Consider the following 19,766-nt stretch of genomic DNA (forward strand, 5'->3'; position numbering starts at 1 on the left):
TGAGTTTGGATCCCAGTGACCTCAAGGTGAATTTCAGACGTGAACTTTTCTGACAATCACCTATGATTGTTAGAAAAGTTTCCAAAAGTTTCTAAAAATTCCAATAATTCAGAATTTAACTACATATGACCAGCACATCAACTTTCAAAGATATTTATATATATTTTGTGAAATTGCTTTTATAGTTTTTTAGATTTATACTAGAGGAGTATCTACTGGGAAGCTGAGGGGTAGCACTGGTGGCTGCCAGTATTTTTAGGCCAGTCAGTTCTTCTTTTGTAGTCCACTTACCCAGTTAGGACACTTGGCACTTCATCCTGAGAAATGGCAAGCATTTGGTAGATAGGTTTTTGGGAATCACCTTGCTGGTTGTAAAAGTACTATTTTATTAAAGTCAAACTGTATTATTGCTGCCATTTTTCATAGATTCGGCTACAGAAATTGGAACAAATGATGAGCTGCTGGTAGCAAAGTGCCTAAAGAATTTAAAATGGGTTCTCTTTTATGTGTAGACACAACTCTGGTTCATTTCTTGAGTTAGATACTCTTTTTATTTTTGAATGATGGTCAGTGTTAAGTGGTTTAACAGACAAAAAATAAGTGTTCCTCTATATATGCTCAGGTAAAAGGACCGAGCTGAAAATGAGTATTTCAAGAAATTCTTGCTCTGTAGAAGCAAAATGGCTCAAGACATCTGCACAGTAATGTATTTCATCACAGTTAGAATTCAGTTGGGAGGGTTTTATTTGTACTATGCATGATCGATGATTTAGATTTTTTTGTATCCAAGTATTGATTTCAATCTGTAAACACATGACCAGCACGTCAATTTTTAACAGTGTATTTTTTTGTGAAGTTTTCTTTATTGTTTTTGTCTGATTTTTGTCTTTTAACCAGCACTCTTTGTTTATTTTCCCAGTGTCATGCCTAAGTGAGTTTTCATGTGGGTTTTGTTTTCATTTGTCGTTTGTCCAGTGGTAACCATTCAGAGAGAACCAGTGTCAGCAGTTTCCAGCGATATCAACTTCCCCATGAAGGGCCGGAGGGGCATGAAGGACTGGGCCCGAACAGCGGAAGATAAGCTCTACATCCCGAAAGAGGTTTTCACCATCCCACCTGAAGGTAAGAAAAAAAGGAAATGTGGTTTGTCTACTGACCAGGGTTGATCTAATCTTTTAGGTTGCCAGTTTCAGCTCATAAACACGAGATCATATGTATTTCTTTGTTTGGCTTTTTTCTATAAAAAAGATGGGAAACACAAGGTTAGGAAGGCTTTCATAGTCTATTCTTAACTATAAAGTACATACGTTGTAGTTGTAATTCTTGCTCACTCTCTTAAATCTTTGATATATGAAAAGAACCAACTCATGGTTTCATAATCTAAGGTCAGATCAGCTTGGCAAGTAGAGGTTCCCCCATGTGAATTCTCATACTCAGAGATGTTTCTCACTGAAGCAGAAGGTTTCTCAGGGGCGTTAAAGGGTAGTGCTGAGAAGGATTTGGACTGTAAAGAGGCCCTAGAGGGCTTCTCAAGAAGATGCCAGTCTTTCATCTGTGAAGAAGTGTGTTGAGTCTCATACAATTTTCAAAATCCATTCACTTTGAGCAGCGCAAGAATGTTGACTGCGTTTAGTCGAGGCTACATTTTTTTTTCGTGCAGTTTCAAGCAAACACAAATGGCGAGAGTTAAAAAAGGAGGAGAAACTACATAGATGATCCCAGAATGGGATGGAAGCTAAATTTGTAAAGGAGAAAGAAAAATGATGTTAAATAGTAATGGTTTGAAGTAGAAATGAGAAATACAGAGGCAGATGCTATCCTCTACGAACAAAAGCAAAGGTCGCTTCCCACAGGAAATTACACTGGCAGACTTTCAGTCAGGCATCCCCATCCCCTACCTAAATTAAAGTTCAGAGAGACTGCAGGCCAAGAGAGCAGAGCTTCCTCTGACCTCTGACTTGCACTGATGGCACAAACTCCCTTTGATTGGCGCTCAAGATATCCTGTATACTAACCTCAGGGCACGTCACCTCTGATGCTTTATTGTGCACCATGTATTGTGCTAATTCTAAACCACCTAGCATCCAGCCTTCTACTAGCCTATTAAGCGCATTTTTATGGAACAGTGAATTCAGATATCTCAACGGTTGAACAGCAGGTTTTAAGCTGGATCGGTTTAACGCCATTGCTTTTCAAAGTTTCCGCCTTGCTTGCTCTCCATGTTGTGTTTTTCGAACTTACTTTCCTTACTTTATGCCATTTTTCCTCCAATCCTGTTCTTTTTTCTTGTCCATTATCCTTATTGTTTGTCGTGTTGAACGTTTTGTCTCTTGCAGGGCTTATTGTGCCATAAAAGTGACCAGCTGCATTACAGTTACGCTGTGATATTCAGGACATGCAATTGGCATTTTAGCATACACTATTTGGTAAATTGTTTCATCCAAACCGCATATAGCTTTATGAGTTAGGACATTATTAGTACTCTTTGCCCTGTGGGAACTCTGCCACTTCCCATTGGCAGTTCATGAGTTGAGGTCCTCAGTTGATTGCTATCGGTTTGTTTGGTTCATTTACCCTGTAACGAGAGCCTATCTCAGATGGACAGCTTAAACATGGTCATAAAGCCCTATTGGCACCGTTGTGTCTGTAAGTGCGCACGCCAGCGCACGCACGCAGAGCCAATAGATAGGTTCATGAATCGCTTCAGTGGGCAGAGGCTGGGACTGTTCTTCACTGATTTTCGAGGTGACAAACTTCCACTCTCCGTCTCTCTCTCTCCACTGTCTCTTTTTCTCTTGCCATCGTACGAACAGGCAGCGCACTCTCTCTCGCAGCCATGTACACACATCGATCCAAACATACAAGTCAGCAATGGCTTCATATTTCAAATACACCATTGGTGGTTCATGCTCATGGTTATGAGTTGTTAACTTTTAACTCAACAGCCGCCTCCTTTGCTGTTTTGCTTCTCATGATTCTCCCTTTCAGTGTGTGAGATGGAGCTGGAAATTCGGTGATTCATTGAGCATCAATTGGGGCTGACGCCTGAGTTGTTAACCTGAGTTGACATCTTCAGAAACACACTTCCACACTCTCTTAAAGACTGTGATATGTTAGGAAATGTTTAGTTTATTTAAAAAAGTATACCTGTATTTCTCATAAATGCAGGCATCTTTACTCTTTACTGCGAACTGTACTCGCACCACCTCTTTTGTAGATATAATAACAAGTGGTCACACACACGAATTATATCGGTGTATGTGGTTTGAATTAAAGCAAATACTTGCCTGTAACTGCCATTGCGCTAACTGGATTAGGGATTTACAGGCATGCTCAATGAACTCATTGCTGTAGCGAGTGGTCCCATGGATTATTATGAACACAAGTCATACTTTAAATATCTAGATTAGAGTAAAAAGACAAGGGGCTAAATCACAAACACAGACAGAGAGGTCAGGACTGTTCATAGAGATGGTGGTGTCATAGGAAACTGGTGGTCTTTTTGCGGTCTTTTTCCTTAGTTGACAGAAACTTGGAGTGGGAATTAGTAATTATACACTTGGGAACACAGTTGAATAGATGATTCCAGTGTTCAATCTGCAGGAAATTATTTTGCAGACTTGTAAAAATTTGCATCCAGAGAACATGTCATTGTTCCAGCTGAAAATTGACAGGAATAGGCCTATGGTGGCTTGGCAAGAAAAAGTAGTTAAAAGATGTAAAAAGGTATGAAAGGTGCTATAATTTGTGATGCCAACCAATAATAAACACTAGCTCTGCTCATTTTCCTTGGCCAACTGTTTGCCAGAATTAGAGTGGTAACCATTCTAGGCAGCTGCTTCCTGTGGGTATTTTTGGGACTTTGAACCAAGGTAGCTCATCACTGCATTGCACAATTGCCAGAAAAGCCTTTTTCCACAAAGGTTCAGTGTGGTTCTTTCTGGAAATACTTTATCCAGGCAGTGTCCTTATTACCTAAACCATACACAGTTTCCAGTAGGCAGAAAACATGCCACCTATAATTAAAAGCTGGAAATACACCAGATCAGTGCAAATCAGTGCCATGGGAATTCATGCAGACTTATTAGTAGTGAGCTGCTGAGGCAAAGACCATCAGCTGCATTGGATATTCACAATCGCATATACACGTGTCTTGAAAAGTTGGGTCAGTTTAGAAGTTTCCAAAATTTAAAGCAATTGAGCAACTTAGAAGTTAAATAGAAGGCAGTTAGTGGTAATATTGGCATCACTGAACCAAAGTAGCCTGAGCCTGATCAATATGTTTATTTAAGCAGGAGACCACACTTGTTGTGGTGTGCAAAACAGAAAAGTACTGAAAATTAAGGAAGAAAGAAAAAAACAACTGACAAGGAGCTTTCTGTCTTCGATTAAATTGCTAAGTTATGGCTTAGAATCAACTGCAAGAATATATTTTCCTGATAAATGACATATTAAAGTTCACAGCTGGTGACTGGTGGTTTGCCATTTTCCTGGATTACAGCTGACCACCAATCATTTAGATGTTTAGCAAGGGCAGAGTGACAAAAAGTCTGTTCATGGGAAATTAGAGTTTTGTGATTGAGTGCTTTTGTGGTATTAATCATCCTCAAGCGTAGGAGTGCCACCCCCTCACATAGATTTACCATTTACCCATAATACATTGACTTTCTCATTTGCATGCCTTGGTAGACACTGTCCAATTAGGATCCATCAAACTTGCAGGCTTTCTCATGCTGACTTTGATCTGTTTTTTTTGCCTCCTCGCAAGTCTCACAATTGCGTTTTTTTCCACAGTTGAGATCTTTTTGTCTCTTCCTCTTTCTCTTCTCGTCTGTCTTTGCATAGCTATCTCTCTTCCCAAGTATTACCTCTTAGGCAGCAGGCAGACAGATTTTGGATGAGTCACCCAGTGTGTCTGATACCATCAGCCCTCTCTGTCTCCTCCCCCCCTCTCTCAGCCTAAAAGGGCAAAGGAGGGAGTGGCATCTCTCAGCATGAACTCTTTCCCTCATACTTTCCCCCTTCTGCTTCCTTCTGCCTCCTCTCACTTGAGACAAAGTGACATTTACAGAGGGACACTACATCTCCTTGGGAGCTCCTGCTCTTTTTGGCAAAAGAACACTCAATAGAGCGATGGAAGGCAAGGGGGTGTAAAAGAGGACTATTGAAAAGAGTGAAAAAGTTGAAAAGTGCATGGGAGAATAGCAACAACAACAGAGATGGATAAGAGGGGTGTGTGCTGAGGTGGAGGAGAAGAGGAAGAAAGGGGATTTGGAACTAACATGAAGCGAGAGGGACAAGGACAGTGTCTGAAGTTGTCTGACACACTGACTTTTCTTTACTCATGTTTCGTGCATGTTGGTAAAAGGCTTGCTTTTAGGAATGAGGTTTTGATACTTCAGCAGTTCTAGATACACAGTAATGCTGAACTACTATAACTGCTCAAAGGAAACAAAGTGACACAGTGTCTCCACCCACACAAAGTGTGAAACCAGCGTCTTGCACCTGACTTATGTTTTCAGCTGAGAAGCATAATTACTCTGGATATGGAATGTGTAGCTGCCAGAAACTTTGGGAAGGCGCTGCAATATTCTCACCTTTCTTATTTTGATGTAGCCACCAGAGCATGTTAGTGTCATTTAAGGAGTACATTTAAATTAGGCTGAAATGTTGATGGTTGATGAGACAGGTAAATCTAATTATTTAGCTGACCAGTGCAACTTAGCTCAAACTTAATTTATGTTAAATAGTAAAACTACAGACTTTATGGAAAATCATCAGGCTTATCCTTAAAGAAAAGAGGGTTATTAGTTTTAAGCTATGCTGTCCACATCCTTCATTTCTCCACTATCTTCTATTGTCTATTATCAATGCACCAGAGGTGCTGCACTGTTAAATCAATCACATTATACATACTACTACTCACCGGTTACGTGGAAGGGCAAACACAGACCTGTCTGAAGGAGTTTATGAATGAAACAGATGAATAATGAATGCAATCCAGGTTTTGATGAAATGTCAGGAGATCAAGTTATGTTTGTTTCTTACAGCTGCATGCATATAGGTCATGCATATTTAAACAGTGGTAAACATTAGGAGCGTTCATAGCGACTAATTTTCTGGGCGTTTAAACAAGAGAACAAACCTGCAGCAGCGTAGTGTAAAAGAAAACATTTCAAACTGCGCACACTTTAAATGCGCAATGTTAAATATTAGCCAAGCATATATTATATCTGTATTTTAGGAGATACATGAAACTGTTAATTACGTTCTTGATTAATTCAAGCGTGTTTTAAATGTTGCTGAAATTTGCAACACTGTGCGTTGTATGACATTGCAAATTCATAGGTTTTTTTTTATTATATTTTGCAGAGTTATCTAACCTTAGCAGTGCTAGTAGCAGTAGCATTGGTTTCTTCCTTGGTAGGCTCAATACCCCAGTGCAGAATATGGTTACACATGACTTCAGTTACTGATTTATATTTCAGTTTATCCCAACAAAGCCAACATACGGCCATTTTTAAAATTAGTTTTTACATCAAAGTACTGCAGAAGCTGGTTAGCTCTACAGGTTAGAACTGCTCTCTTTACTTTCCCTGTCACTAGTCTACAACTTCTATTCTCAGAAATCGCGAGAGAGTGGCCAGTGGTGTCCTAACAACTTTGGCCTGTACATACTGTTACTTGTATTTCTGACACTGATTAGCAAGGGCAGCAATAAATGATACAGAGCATTTACGCACCACAGCCCAAAGTTGCGTCTTGAACTTGTCACAAGTTTCCATGTCATTTTCATTGTGCTCCTAGCATCAGTGTATAGCCATTGATGAGTTTTAGCAGATTCTAGTCTAGAGCTGTTTGACTTTTTTTTTTGGGGGGGGTTGAAATAAAATGTTAGATATGAAATATTTTCCATTTGCCTCAAGCTGTTTTTGTTGTTGTGAAAATTTCATTGCATTGTAGTTTTCAGCAACAAGAGCCTTTGAACAAGATAACAAGGGGGATATGGGATAAACCGGCCGATGGGCTGAAAGATTTGGAGTTTATTTTGAAGGTATTAAAACGTACTGATTTTCTTTTCTTTCAGAGCAAGAAGCCGAAACAGAATCTACAATGTACTATGTCATTGGAGCCATCTTGTACAGGACACTTGGCATCATTTTACCTCCAGCGACGTGAGTACTTAATTATTCTTTATTGTTATTGAGGATTTAAAACCACATTTCATTCTTATCTTTTCGCTGTCCTTTCTTTTACCTTTCTGTAACTCATTTTTTTCTTGCGCTTTGTCTGACTTTTTAATCTCTCTCGTGGTCTCTTCATTCTTACAACAGTCTCTCTTTATTTCTGTGCATTTTCTATTTTTTCCTTCCCTTCTTTCGAACTTCCAGTTCTCCATATGTCTTTTCTTCCCTTTTACAACTCTGCTGCTTCTCTTGTGTCCTTGCGCCTGCTTACCACACTTATCAAAAAGCACACTTCCCTAGATGTTTCCCCCTTCCTTTGAGTTGTCAGTATATTTTTGGAAGTGTACACTGAGCTTGGATTGGGTGTGGGCCTAATGGGTCCCAAAACTTGCATAGAACATGCAGTAATAAAAGTTAGAAGAAATCAGGAGGTTGTGAAAAAGGCCATTGTGATATGGTGTTTGTGCTGGCCCCGGGCCCTTTTATTCAGGTCACTGCTCTTGGTTGTGGATTAGCTGGATCTGTTAAAACCCTTTTCACTCTGTAGCCATGCTGAATGTTAATGGGTGCAGTATTCTGTTTTTAGTCAGGCGCTCTCTTTCTTCTCTCTTTTAGATTTCCTCACCTCCTACTAGTTTGCTTTTGTTATTTGTTGGTATTTGTATGTATTATTTTTGGTCTTTCTCCAAAGTCATAGAGCCCATTCAGCTCCATCTTAAATGTACACCAACACTTGTCTAAAAAACAAAAAAGATAAAAATAAAAAAACGAATGTCTTTACAGTCCGCCTGCAGTGATCAACTCCAAAATCCTGACCGTGACAATACGACCGGAACCACAACCCAGTGAGCCCATGGTGGTGGTGGAGCTGTCACCGCTATTAAATGTAAGTATATAAAAGGCTGTTTTCTTTTCTCTGGCAACTATTCAAAACCGCTAAGCTTCTGCTTCGGACCACGGAGAAAAAGTTAGATTGTCTTGTAAGCAGTTTTAAGGGATGAAAGAATGCATCACATCATGTTTTTTATTTTCATCATCTAAACTTTCCCAAATGAAAAAAATAAACCCAAAACATTTAAAATAAATGAAGTAAATGAAGTTTTTTCTAGTGCAAGGGTTTGAATTTTTCTGCTTGTAGTAAGTATTTTCCAAGAAAATAAATTTGTTTAAGGCTTTAACCCTTTAGAGCCGATCGGAGCGGGAACGCTCTGTTATGCGTAACTATTTTTAAATCCCAGTAGCACTGCAACCACGTAAGCTAGCGCAAAAAATTTTTTTGCATATGAAACCGGAGGAGTTGTACTTACATCTGATGCCATCAGCTTGTCCTAGGTCACGGTTTCCTTCCACATAAAGCTTTGCAAAAACTGCATAAAAAGCGCTTGCAGGAACAAAAACATAATATTCCAGAAACACGCTTTACCGATCTGATCAGCTGTTCAAAACACTTCCTACGTTGGAATAGACGTCAGCGCGAACTTTTGCATTGCCATTACCTGCCCGAAACCGGAAGTGACGTCATTTTCGCGGAAATGTAGTCTTTTTTGCGATCAGGGCCTCAGGGCCTATACTGCTCTTTTTAAAAGTTATCTTTGACTTTATGACTTTCTGTGTCGTTTCTGGGATGCTTAGGACTCATATTGCACTGCTGGAAATAGTTTATTTTGATGCATATGCTGCTTTTTTGTAAATTTGCACTATAATATTTATTTTCGTTTTTCCTGCAGTGTATAAAAATTGGTGTATTTCAAAAATAAAACTATGAAGACACTCAAAATAAATTTCCTGTGGTGGGAAACTATTTTGTGCAACTTTTTTGTATTTACAGTTTTGAGGGATAAGACTCTTAAATTTCTCTAACTACAAATATATGTCAAAAAATCAAAAACGATTTTCAATTTTTTTGTAGTTTATTGCACTTTTTTGCAATTTATGTAATTACTATGCACTTAATGAATACATATTATTAAAATCTGGGCTATAATGGTTGTATTGATGTATAGCAACTTGAAATGCTCCCAAAAATGGCTCCACAGCATGTAAAAATATAATATAAGCTCTGGCGGACTTGGTTCTATGGTAGGTCTTAAAGGGTTAAGCAACTCCTCTTCTCCCAGCCGACCCATGTTTTCTAAGTTCAGATGAAGCTCAAAGTGCTGCATGCTATAAAGCGCCATAGCGCTCGGTGAATTGCCTGAATAAACGCAGACCTTTTTGACTTCCCTGTATCGCGCTGTCTCCTGGTAGCTGTTCAGTTTATATTACATTGGAGTGCGTTATTATAACGACTCATGGGGTGTCTTCAGCGGAAAAGGACTAAGTGCTAGTTTAATGAGAGGCATGCTTCACGACCTCGATGTGATGTGGGTTTCTTTGGGCATTCTGCTGTGTAAAGGTGGACATAGTTTTGAAGATAATGTTAAATATTTAACAGCTCCCTCCTGACAACACACACACACACAACCTCCTTCAGCTATCTTAGTGAGGACCTTCATTGACATAATGCTTTCCCTAGCCCCTTACTCTAACCCTAACCATTAAAAATGAATGCCTAACCCTAATCCTTACCCTAAACCTAACCATAACCTAATTATAACCCTGACACTAAAACCACATTTTGAGCCTCAAAAATGCCTTTAAATGCCTTCAAATTTGTGAGGACCGGGTTGTGTGTCCTCACAAGTGACTGTTGGTTCTCACAAGTATAGTAGTAGTATAGTATAGTCCTCACAAGTGACTGTTGGTTCTCACAAGTATAGTAGAATGCAGATTTTGGTCCTCACAAAGATAGCTAGACAGGAACACACACACACACACACACACACTATATATATATTGACGAAGACATGCTAAAATGAAAGTGGAATCAGTCTCTTGCTGTGTTGACCAGGACTTGAGGGTCAAAAGTATTGTAAAGTTTCATTTAGAAAGACTTAGTATTCATTCGCTATTCCCTGTGAGTTCATCTCCCTGCTGTAAACCACTGATTCATTACACAATTATGGCAGTTTCTTTATATGCCTCTATCTTTTATCTTCCTATTATTCTGCTTTTTAACGCTTTTGGCAAAGCAAAGGTATTGCAGGTTGCACATCCTCTTTCTAGCAGATGATGTCTTAATGCTGATCCTTGCATGCTGCTTTGTACTATAAACCAGAGGCTCCCGCTGAGGACGGACACTTATCTGGCACACAGCCCAGGGCTGACACATATAGTAGATCACATGCACACCCTAAACCAGTGGATGAGATGCCATTGTTACTATTTTAAACAATATATCCTATGTATATCAAATTATTCTAAACATTGGGGTGGGAATTGTAAATGGAATTTTTTTTAAAGGAAGAGTGATGACAATTAATGCAGCAGATGCATCTAGTCCCTTGATATGTCATGCATCAGAAATGCTCTGCCCTATATTACTCATTAATCAACTGAATAGTCTCAAGTTAAATTAAAGCAGCAACAGTATGGCCCTTGCACCTCAGTGAACATCCAGGTGTGCTGAAGGTGAGACGTTTTACGCGGTAACATGAATGAATTAAGCCTGGGATGCTATTTGGGTGTTGTATAAATTTACCGCTGATCACCTGTGAACACTAGGTGGCGATAAAGAGTGTCCACCAACTAAAAGTCTTGCTGCTGCACGTAATTTGATAAACCACTAATGAAAGTTTCATGTAGATGAAGTGATGATGATTATCACCTAATGCTTACTTCATGTTGCTACTAGTACTTCAATAAAGCGATTGTAGGTGGCGCTGTAGAATCATGTTGAACCGCCCATGTTTAAGACCCAAAAATACATAAATTTTCACCAGACCTGACACATGTGTAAAATTTCATGAAGGCGGAAGTGCAGCTTATCCTTGCTGACACAGGGCTGGACAGTTCGTCATTCCATCTTATGGCTAAAGGAGAAGCATGATGGTTTTACAGTGGCCTTGCACACAGACTACAGGCAACTTTGCAGATGTTGTCTATAAGTTGTTGTTGGTTATAAGAGGCAGTGTCACAAACAATCGGTCTGTGTGGTACTCTTGTTTGTGCTGTTATTGGTCCTTGCCAGCCACAGAGAAGAGCGGGTTATAACATACAAAAAAGCTGAAGCAAAACTGTATGTATAAAAAAAATGACAAGAGTATGGAAAGGCTTGGAAAAATCTGGAATAGCAACAGCACATTGCCATTCACTGCTCCAGACAAATAGCTACATTGGGCTGCACAACCTAGTTAGAGGCGCCTTTACTTGGGAGATTTTCTATAGAAAGCACTGTAGTATCTAGCCATCCCAAGGAATGTACCTATCTCCCTTCTGGAGGTAGGTACAGGAAAGGTCGACAATGGCAGAAACCTTAGCCTCAACAGGATGAATCTGGTCATAAAGGTTCCTTCAAAAGTTAGGTGACAGTGGCCTTGCCAAACTCACATGTTGCCAAGTTTAGTGTCAGAGAAGCTTCTGCTTCAAAAAAAAATGATTCATTGTTGCAATGTGCTATGCCCAATGGGGAAAATAAATAACCACATCAACTAGATAAATATTGCAGTTTGAAACATTACCCAGGACGGTGGTCATTAGCCTTTGAAAGGTCACAGGTGCATTTTTCATCTCAAAAGACCATCACAGTACACTGCAAAAAGTGATCAGGCGTAACAAATGCTGAGACTTCAAAAGCTATTTCAGCAAGCAGGATTTGGCAGTAACCTGTAAGGAGGTCTAACTTACTGACATCTGTTGCTGAGCTGATGCTGTCTATACAGTCCTCAGCGTGAGGTATCAGAAAAAAAACAGACACTAGCTGTGTCCCAAAACGTAGGCCGAATCCTTTGGAGGACCCGGCCTGCGCGGTCTACGTGGGCCAGGTCCTTCGAAGACCGAAAAGGCCGGAAGTGCGAGGTTGTGAAATGCGACAGTCTAGCCTTCAGATTTGCGTCACCGCTGTCTCGGTGGAGTTTAATAAACTCGGCCGTCTGCTCTTTGCTATCTAAAATATAACAGGACACTGGCGTAAATTCTTGACCGTCTCACAGTTTGTTTGACGTTTATTCAGCTGTGTGAAAATCCCAGAGAAACCCACCCGAGGGATTAATAAAGTTTTGTTTAATCTAATCTACTCTAATAACTTTGATCTACGCCAAACCGATTTACTGCAGAACAAATAAAACATCGAAAAAAGCCAAACAATTACATTTTTAAGTCATCCAAGTGACTTATATATTATCTTTAACCTGAGAAAACGATGAAGCCGGGAGTCCGCTGCTCTTGCCGGGTCGAGTGACCATTGAACCCCCCCGGCTAGCTATCGAGCGGGTGGGTAACAGACGTCTCCGAAAATGTCGGAGCACTTTTGCAAATATGCAATGTCTTAATAAACCAAGCAGATATTTGAAGTTTACATGGCTACTTTCTCGCCTGAAAGTATGTTAAAAGTTTATTTTGTGACCCAGAAAGATTAATAAGAGTAATATTAAAACTTAATAGCGGCCGCCATTGTTGGGAATTGGAATTGGCTGGGCCGTGCTATGAATTCTGGGATATGGTGGGCCACACCTGACCGATCCTTCAAATTCGGGGAAATGAAGGACGCATTTGTTGGCTGCATTTGAAAGAGTCGACGAATTTGGACAGCCTTCGTCGCCTAGCTGTGACGTAATCGGCCTTCAAATGCGGCCTCCGAAGGATGCAGCCTACGTTTTAGGACACAGCTACTGTCTGCGTTCACTTGTGAGGAAGCGTTGAGTGCCATCTGAGTTTGCCGTGCACAGACAGGGAGAACTCAGCGGACTAGAATTAGGTTTGCTTATGCTGTGTTCCAGCGAGTACTTTACTCCGTTCTTCGTCATCTCTTTCAATTCAAATGTTATTTAATTTAAAATTTAATTTGAAGTGCGCCGCTATGACAGCAAATCACCTTTGCTACACATATGTTATTCCTCCCAAGAAGGTTCTTTCTGAAACTTAAGTCAAACGGATCAGTTGTCATGCTCACAGCTGTTAACAGACCCAAAAACCAAACAGTCTCCAAAACCAAACTTCCACCATCTAGTGCTGGTATGAGAAGTCCTCGACATGTGCTCCCAACTATGTTACATTCCCAAAATGGTTTACAGGTAACATAATACTAGATGGGGGAACATGAGGAGTTTGTTTGGGTTGGTTTAAACAATTTATTGCCAAAATGTTAACAATGAAGCATAAGGCGAGTACACCAAACAAAAAAAGCTCAAACTTAAAATAAAACTCCATCAACAAATTACCTTAGTTAAAAGAAAGGTTCCAAATCTATACATCAACTACATATCAACCAAAGAAAAATAGGAGAAAAAGGTGTACGTCAAAAGAAAATGGCAGCTCTCCCTTACAAGTTTCTTCTGGCGACTGCAAGAGAAGGCAGAACAGCTAAGGATAAATCTTTTAGGTTTAGCAAGAAAAAAACAAGAAAGGCAGAAACTTAGGAAAGCTAACCAAAACAGGTAAGGCTTCACTCAAAAACAAATGCTGCTCTAACAACCAAAAAGATTGGTCAGCTTTTATCAACTTTGAAGAGGCTGCAGGATTCCGACTTCAGCCAAGGACATGAAAAACAAGATCATCAAGAGTCAGTAGTAGGGAAGGGTGGAAGTCAGGACCTGGAAGCAGCACAGTAAATATTTCCTCATCCTAAGCTTTATATTTTTTAAAAGGAATATAATACCTGTTTTTGGAAATATTTGGAAGAAATTCACAGAAGCACAGGGAGTACATAGAAAAAGAACAAGCAGGAAAATCCCGACTGAAGTTTAAGTGAGGAACCTTTCTGTGAGGTGAGAGTGCTAACCACAGCACCACTCTGCCTTCATTTAAACTGTAACCGGGTTTTAATCATAGCCACACAATTCTGTAATTGCTACTTGAAATTAATTGGGCTTTTAGCAGCTCCTGAATACAAAATACAATAGAGAATATTAAAAGAAGCTGAGCAACGTCATGTCTTCTAGTACTAAAATAGGCTATATTTTTGATAGAACTTCATTACAGGGAGTGCAGAATTATTAGGCAAGTTGTGTTTTTGAGGAATAATGTTATTATTGAACAACAACCATGTTCTCAATGAACCCAAAAAACTTAATATCAAAGCTGAATGTTTTTGGAAGTAGTTTTTAGTTTGTTTTTAGTTTTAGCTATTTTAGGGGGATATCTGTGTGTGCAGGTGACTATTACTGTGCATAATTATTAGGCAACTTAACAAAAAACAAATATATACCCATTTCAATTATTTATTTTTACCAGTGAAACCAATATAACATCTCCACATTCACAAATATACATTTCTGACATTCAAAAACAAAACAAAAACAAATCAGCGACCAATATAGCCACCTTTCTTTGCAAGGACACTCAAAAGCCTGCCATTCATGGATTCTGTCAGTGTTTTGATCTGTTCACCATCAACATTGTGTGCAGCAGCAACCACAGCCTCCCAGACACTGTTCAGAGAGGTGTACTGTTTTCCCTCCTTGTAAATCTCACATTTGATGATGGACCACAGGTTCTCAATGGGGTTCAGATCAGGTGAACAAGGTGGCCATGTCATTAGTTTTTCTTCTTTTATACCCTTCCTTGCCAGCCACGCTGTGGAGTACTTGGACGCGTGTGATGGAGCATTGTCCTGCATGAAAATCATGTTTTTCTTGAAGGATGCAGACTTCTTCCTGTACCACTGCTTGAAGAAGGTGTCTTCCAGAAACTGGCAGTAGGACTGGGAGTTGAGCTTGACTCCATCCTCAACCCGAAAAGGCCCCACAAGCTCATCTTTGATGATACCAGCCCAAACCAGTACTCCACCTCCACCTTGCTGGCATCTGAGTCGGACTGGAGCTCTCTGCCCTTTACCAATCCAGCCACGGGCCCATCCATCTGGCCCATCAAGACTCACTCTCATTTCATCAGTCCATAAAACCTTAGAAAAATCAGTCTTGAGATATTTCTTGGCCCAGTCTTGACGTTTCAGCTTGTGTGTCTTGTTCAGTGGTGGTCGTCTTTCAGCCTTTCTTACCTTGGCCATGTCTCTGAGTATTGCACACCTTGTGCTTTTGGGCACTCCAGTCATGTTGCAGCTCTGAAATATGGCCAAACTGGTGGCAAGTGGCATCTTGGCAGCTGCACACTTGACTTTTCTCAGTTCATGGGCAGTTATTTTGCGCCTTGGTTTTTCCACACGCTTCTTGCGACCCTGTTGACTATTTTGAATGAAACGCTTGATTGTTCGATGATCACGCTTCAGAAGCTTTGCAGTTTTGAGACTACTGCATCCCTCTGCAAGATATCTCACTATTTTTGACTTTTCTGAGCCTGTCAAGTCCTTCTTTTGACCCATTTTGCCAAAGGAAAGGACGTTGCCTAATAATTATGCATACCTGATATAGGGTGTTGATGTCATTAGACCACACCCCTTCTCAGAGATGCACATCACCTTATGTGCTTAATTGGTAGTAGGCTTTCGAGCCTATACAGCTTGGAGTAAGACAACATGCATGAAGAGGATGATGTGGACAAAATACTCATTTGCCCAATAATTCTGCACTCCCTGTAAAGGTAACAACTCCTGAGTAGGAGCGCCTGTAAAGGTTACATTTAGACAGAGTCGGCTAACAAGCAGCCAGTGATCTAGATGTTAACTCTTGAGAATAATAACTTCAAATGTCCACCAAAGAAAAAAATAGTTCCAGTTTTTCCATATAATATTAATACAGCATTAATAATGCTTTTTCTTTAAAAGGGCAGAATACAGTGTCTTCTGTAGTTGTGTCGACTTTGGCCAATGTAGAAACATCCAGCTGCTACAGCAGTGGCCTGGCAACAGCTGCCTCAGGCTTCACTCTCATAGGGGAATGTTAGGGTCTCTGTGCTGGGTCATGTCTTCTCTGAGAGGACATCTGCTCCAGTCAGACTCCCTGTGTATCTCCCCGGTGTCCTAATGTGTGTGTGCGTGGGTATGTGTGTCTTTAATGGTAGGTAGAAAGCAGGAGGCCAGAAAGTCCTGTGTCCCTGCTGTAGACCATATGCCAAGTGTTACACCACAACCCCTCCTTCAACCATCCTTAATGTAGCCTTTTAAATTATGAAAGAAAGTTCTGGTTAGCTTGAGCCATAAGCTTTCCTGGTAATTTCAATGTAATCTAGGTCATTTTCATCAGTCAAAAAGCCTCATCCTGGTTTTCTCCATTTCATACTCTAAACCTATGATCTTAAAGTGAAGGGCTTTTAAGACCAGAGCAGTCATGTTTTGTTACATTAGCTCATTTCATCATATTAGCTTAGCCCATTCACAGCCAGTATTCATTATTGCATGTATTGCTGAATGCGTTAAAGGAAACTGCTGTTCCTTTAAAGAGAGGAAAAAAAGACAGAGTATTTAAGGTAGGTACCAGCTATCACTGTCCACAAATGCCACTGTTAGAATTGCAGAGGCACGTTTCTCCCTTTGATAACCATCAGCTGAGCAGACGCTGTCATTATGCAAAGTATGAGCACTAAAAAAAGAGGCAGACACTGCAGGAGTGCACAGGTGTCAATCCCGCTGTAGCGAATGGTCCAATAGGACACTCGTTGATTGATAGCTGAATGCTAACAGAGCTCAGCACGCTAATGCACGCCACGGGACATCTATAGTCGGTGGTGGCTGTCTGTGTGTGAGGCTGAACAAAGCACTGTCATCCATCAATCCGTGTCACCCAGTCTCTGATCCCGAGTATATAAATGTTGCATCATCCTGTCCTTTCAAGTCCAGTCATGCAGAGATCCCTGGATGCACTGATTCATTGGAGATCAGTAATGAACTGTTCAGAGAAGGAAGGATGACCTTGCCTGTAGAGGAATAAATCCTTACAATTCAGGCTACAATGTGTATGTCTTACTTCCCTTCTTTTTTGTCAATTTCAAATATAGTTAATTATCAGAAAGCATTTTAACTTGAGAAGTAATTTCTTCAGATTTTCCTGAGGCTTCAGTTAAGATCACATTATCCTTTTTATAATCTACACAGCACTCTGGCTGTCGGCTTACTGCTATAATCCCCTTTGCCATAAGGGGGAGCTCAAAGGCAAAGTGCCTAATGCAGGATTCAGGAAGGGCCAACATAATGGTAGATTTTCCTCTGCGTTGGCCCAGTGGAATACCAGCATTTCAGTTGTGGATACTAAAATTGAAGCTGAACTCTTTTTTGTTACCCCACAGAACCAAGAAAATGTTTCTAATAGTTGGTTCTTAAATAGTTGCTGATTTTGTCAGGTCCAAAGCGCCATTTTAAGTGTTTTCAGTCACTTGATTGAAGCAAAAATGTCTCAAATAACCATTTGATTCAGACAAAACCAAGTCACAGTCCACTCGTTACCAAGCACACAGGTTGAAAGGACATAGAGGCTCCATTTAAAAAGTGATCGATGCAGAGATCACTGAAGATCTCTGGTGGAACAAGTTGCTATGAGCTGGTTAAAGATATTGATCCCATGATTGATTCTCTGATTGAGTCATGACAAGTCTTTCTTTGCCACCACATGCCACTGAGCGAACTTTAGCTTCAATGACTAAATGGATTAAGGGTAAGCTGAGAGAAAATCACCAGCATCCAGTTACTTTGACTTTGCTTTTTTAAAAAGAAAAAAATGGTACATTAGTGAAACTTTGCACACTCTTAAAGGGCCAAATGTTTAATTAATAACATTTTACTTCATAGCTTTTTACACTTAACTGACTACTTTTTGCTGTGGTTGCACTTAAGTGAAGAATGTTAATGTTTTTACCCCACCCACAGGATGTTTACGACCCTAGTTATTGTCCATGAAATGGCTTTTCCTTTGTCATCCCTAAAACTCTCAATTTATAGCTCATGCACCTTTTTTTCTCTTCGGCTGCAGCAGCAGAAGCAGCTGTTTGCTGCGTTGTCCTCTGACAATGACTCTTTTTCCATCTCTCCCTCCTGTCGTCTATCTCAATCCTTCTCTTTCATTGTCTGTTTACTTCTTACCGTCATCCATGCAGCATCACTCTTTCTCCTCTGGCAATGAGCTATTCTGTGTTCTCTCTCTGCTGCCTTCTCTCTCACTCATCCTCTTGACTGGCAATAACAGCTTATCTTCTCCTCTCCCCCCCTCCCCCTCACCCTGTATCTTGCAGGGTACATCAGATCCTCAGTGCGTTGTCTGGGACTATGGAAACCCGTAAGTTACTCACAGTGACTCTGACACTCGTGTAAATGTTTGTGTGTACAGTGCAGAAATACATGTCTGTCAGTCAAAAAAAAAAAAAATCCAAATGATTGTGTGTGCGTGCGTGTGTGTGTGTGTGTGTGTGTGTGTGTGTGTGTGCGTGTGCGTGCGTGCGTGTGTGTGTGTGTGTGTGTGTGTGTGTGTGTGTGTGTGTGTCAATGTTTATCTCGCATGTGTGTTCATGCCCAGTCAGATTCATTTTATTAATGATCTGATAACATTGTAATGAAGTTCTCAGAGTTTCTCTTTATTAAATTAGTCAGTGGGAACAAACAGCGTTATTTCACTGCTGCTAACAGTTCAACTGCAGGCTAACTCAGAACTCCTCTGTGGGTGCAGCTTTTTCTCTATTGCAGTTCTCTTGTGTAGCGTTTACCTTGTTGGCAGTTTAATTTGCATTTCTTTACTTCTTAACAGACATACTATCTAAGTACATCACAAACGGTTTTCTTTTTTTCTTTGCTCTGTATTGTGGGCCAGCTGGTGAACTAAAAAATATAAACCAGGACAATTGATCATCCTGCATTCACCATTAACCCACATATTGATCGGATAGTCTGTCAATACCAAAGTTATAAGAAACAAAGTTAAAACCATTCTTTGGTTTCAGTTCATGGCCTAGTTACACTTTAAGTATAAACGCAAAAATTAAGGAATTTTGTTTTTGGCCAATTATTTCTTTCTTGTAACAGTCTTGCTTGAGAATAGGAAAGCCTTCATTTTCCCTTAAATGATGCCGTGTTTTGTGAGGGGGTTGAGCAACAGAGTCGATTACGTGGGTTGCACAGTGAAAAACTTACCAAATCTTTTCTTCCAATGCCAAACAGCTTATTCTGCTATTGACTATTGTTTGATGCCATTTATTGGATTGGATGGTTGAAGTCTGAAGAAACAAGGCATATTGTAAATCTGTAAATGTATTCATTTTTAAAAATGGGGGTTTAGCAGCATGTGGACCCGAACAGTATTTGTTAGTCAGCCAACACACCACAATGACTGACTTGCAACAAATGCTGGTTGAAGAACCAGGTGGTTAGGTGAGCGGTCTACCAACCTACCAGGGTCAGTGAATCAAATCTGGGCTCTTAGAGGCACTGTGTTGAATGAAGGATTTGCCTGATTTGTCCCATTATTTGTGTGATGTGTGTTTTGAATGTTAGATAAAAGTGCTCAGGTGTAGATAAAGAAACACTTTATGAATGTGTAAGTGTTATTGGATGAAAGAAAGCAAGCGCTTTGAGTACCCAAATTACCGTATTTTCACGACCATAAGGCGCACTGTGCTAAAAGGCGCAGTCTCAGTTATGTGTGCCCTTACTGTATTTAACACACA

The 19,766-nt window shown here is 40.2% G+C and overlaps 1 protein-coding gene across 4 annotated transcripts in view; it reads left to right on the top strand.

The window, feature by feature from the left end:
- The window catches only part of adgrb2 (adhesion G protein-coupled receptor B2), a 253,991-nt gene that overhangs the window by 146,358 nt on the left and 87,867 nt on the right, over positions 1-19,766 (top strand). For all 4 annotated transcript variants that reach the window (XM_085262313.1, XM_085262315.1, XM_085262314.1 and 1 more), the window contains 4 exons: positions 976-1,122; positions 7,088-7,175; positions 7,971-8,073; positions 18,342-18,385. In XM_085262313.1, the coding sequence (XP_085118439.1) occupies positions 976-1,122; positions 7,088-7,175; positions 7,971-8,073; positions 18,342-18,385 (382 nt within the window). The remainder of the gene's footprint in view (positions 1-975; positions 1,123-7,087; positions 7,176-7,970; positions 8,074-18,341; positions 18,386-19,766) is intronic.

Source organism: Mchenga conophoros, linkage group LG22 (genome assembly GCF_057382185.1).
Source record: "Mchenga conophoros isolate Kocher_MC1m ecotype Shallow Benthic linkage group LG22, M_conophoros_male_GT1.1, whole genome shotgun sequence".
NCBI lineage: Eukaryota > Metazoa > Chordata > Actinopteri > Cichliformes > Cichlidae > Mchenga > Mchenga conophoros.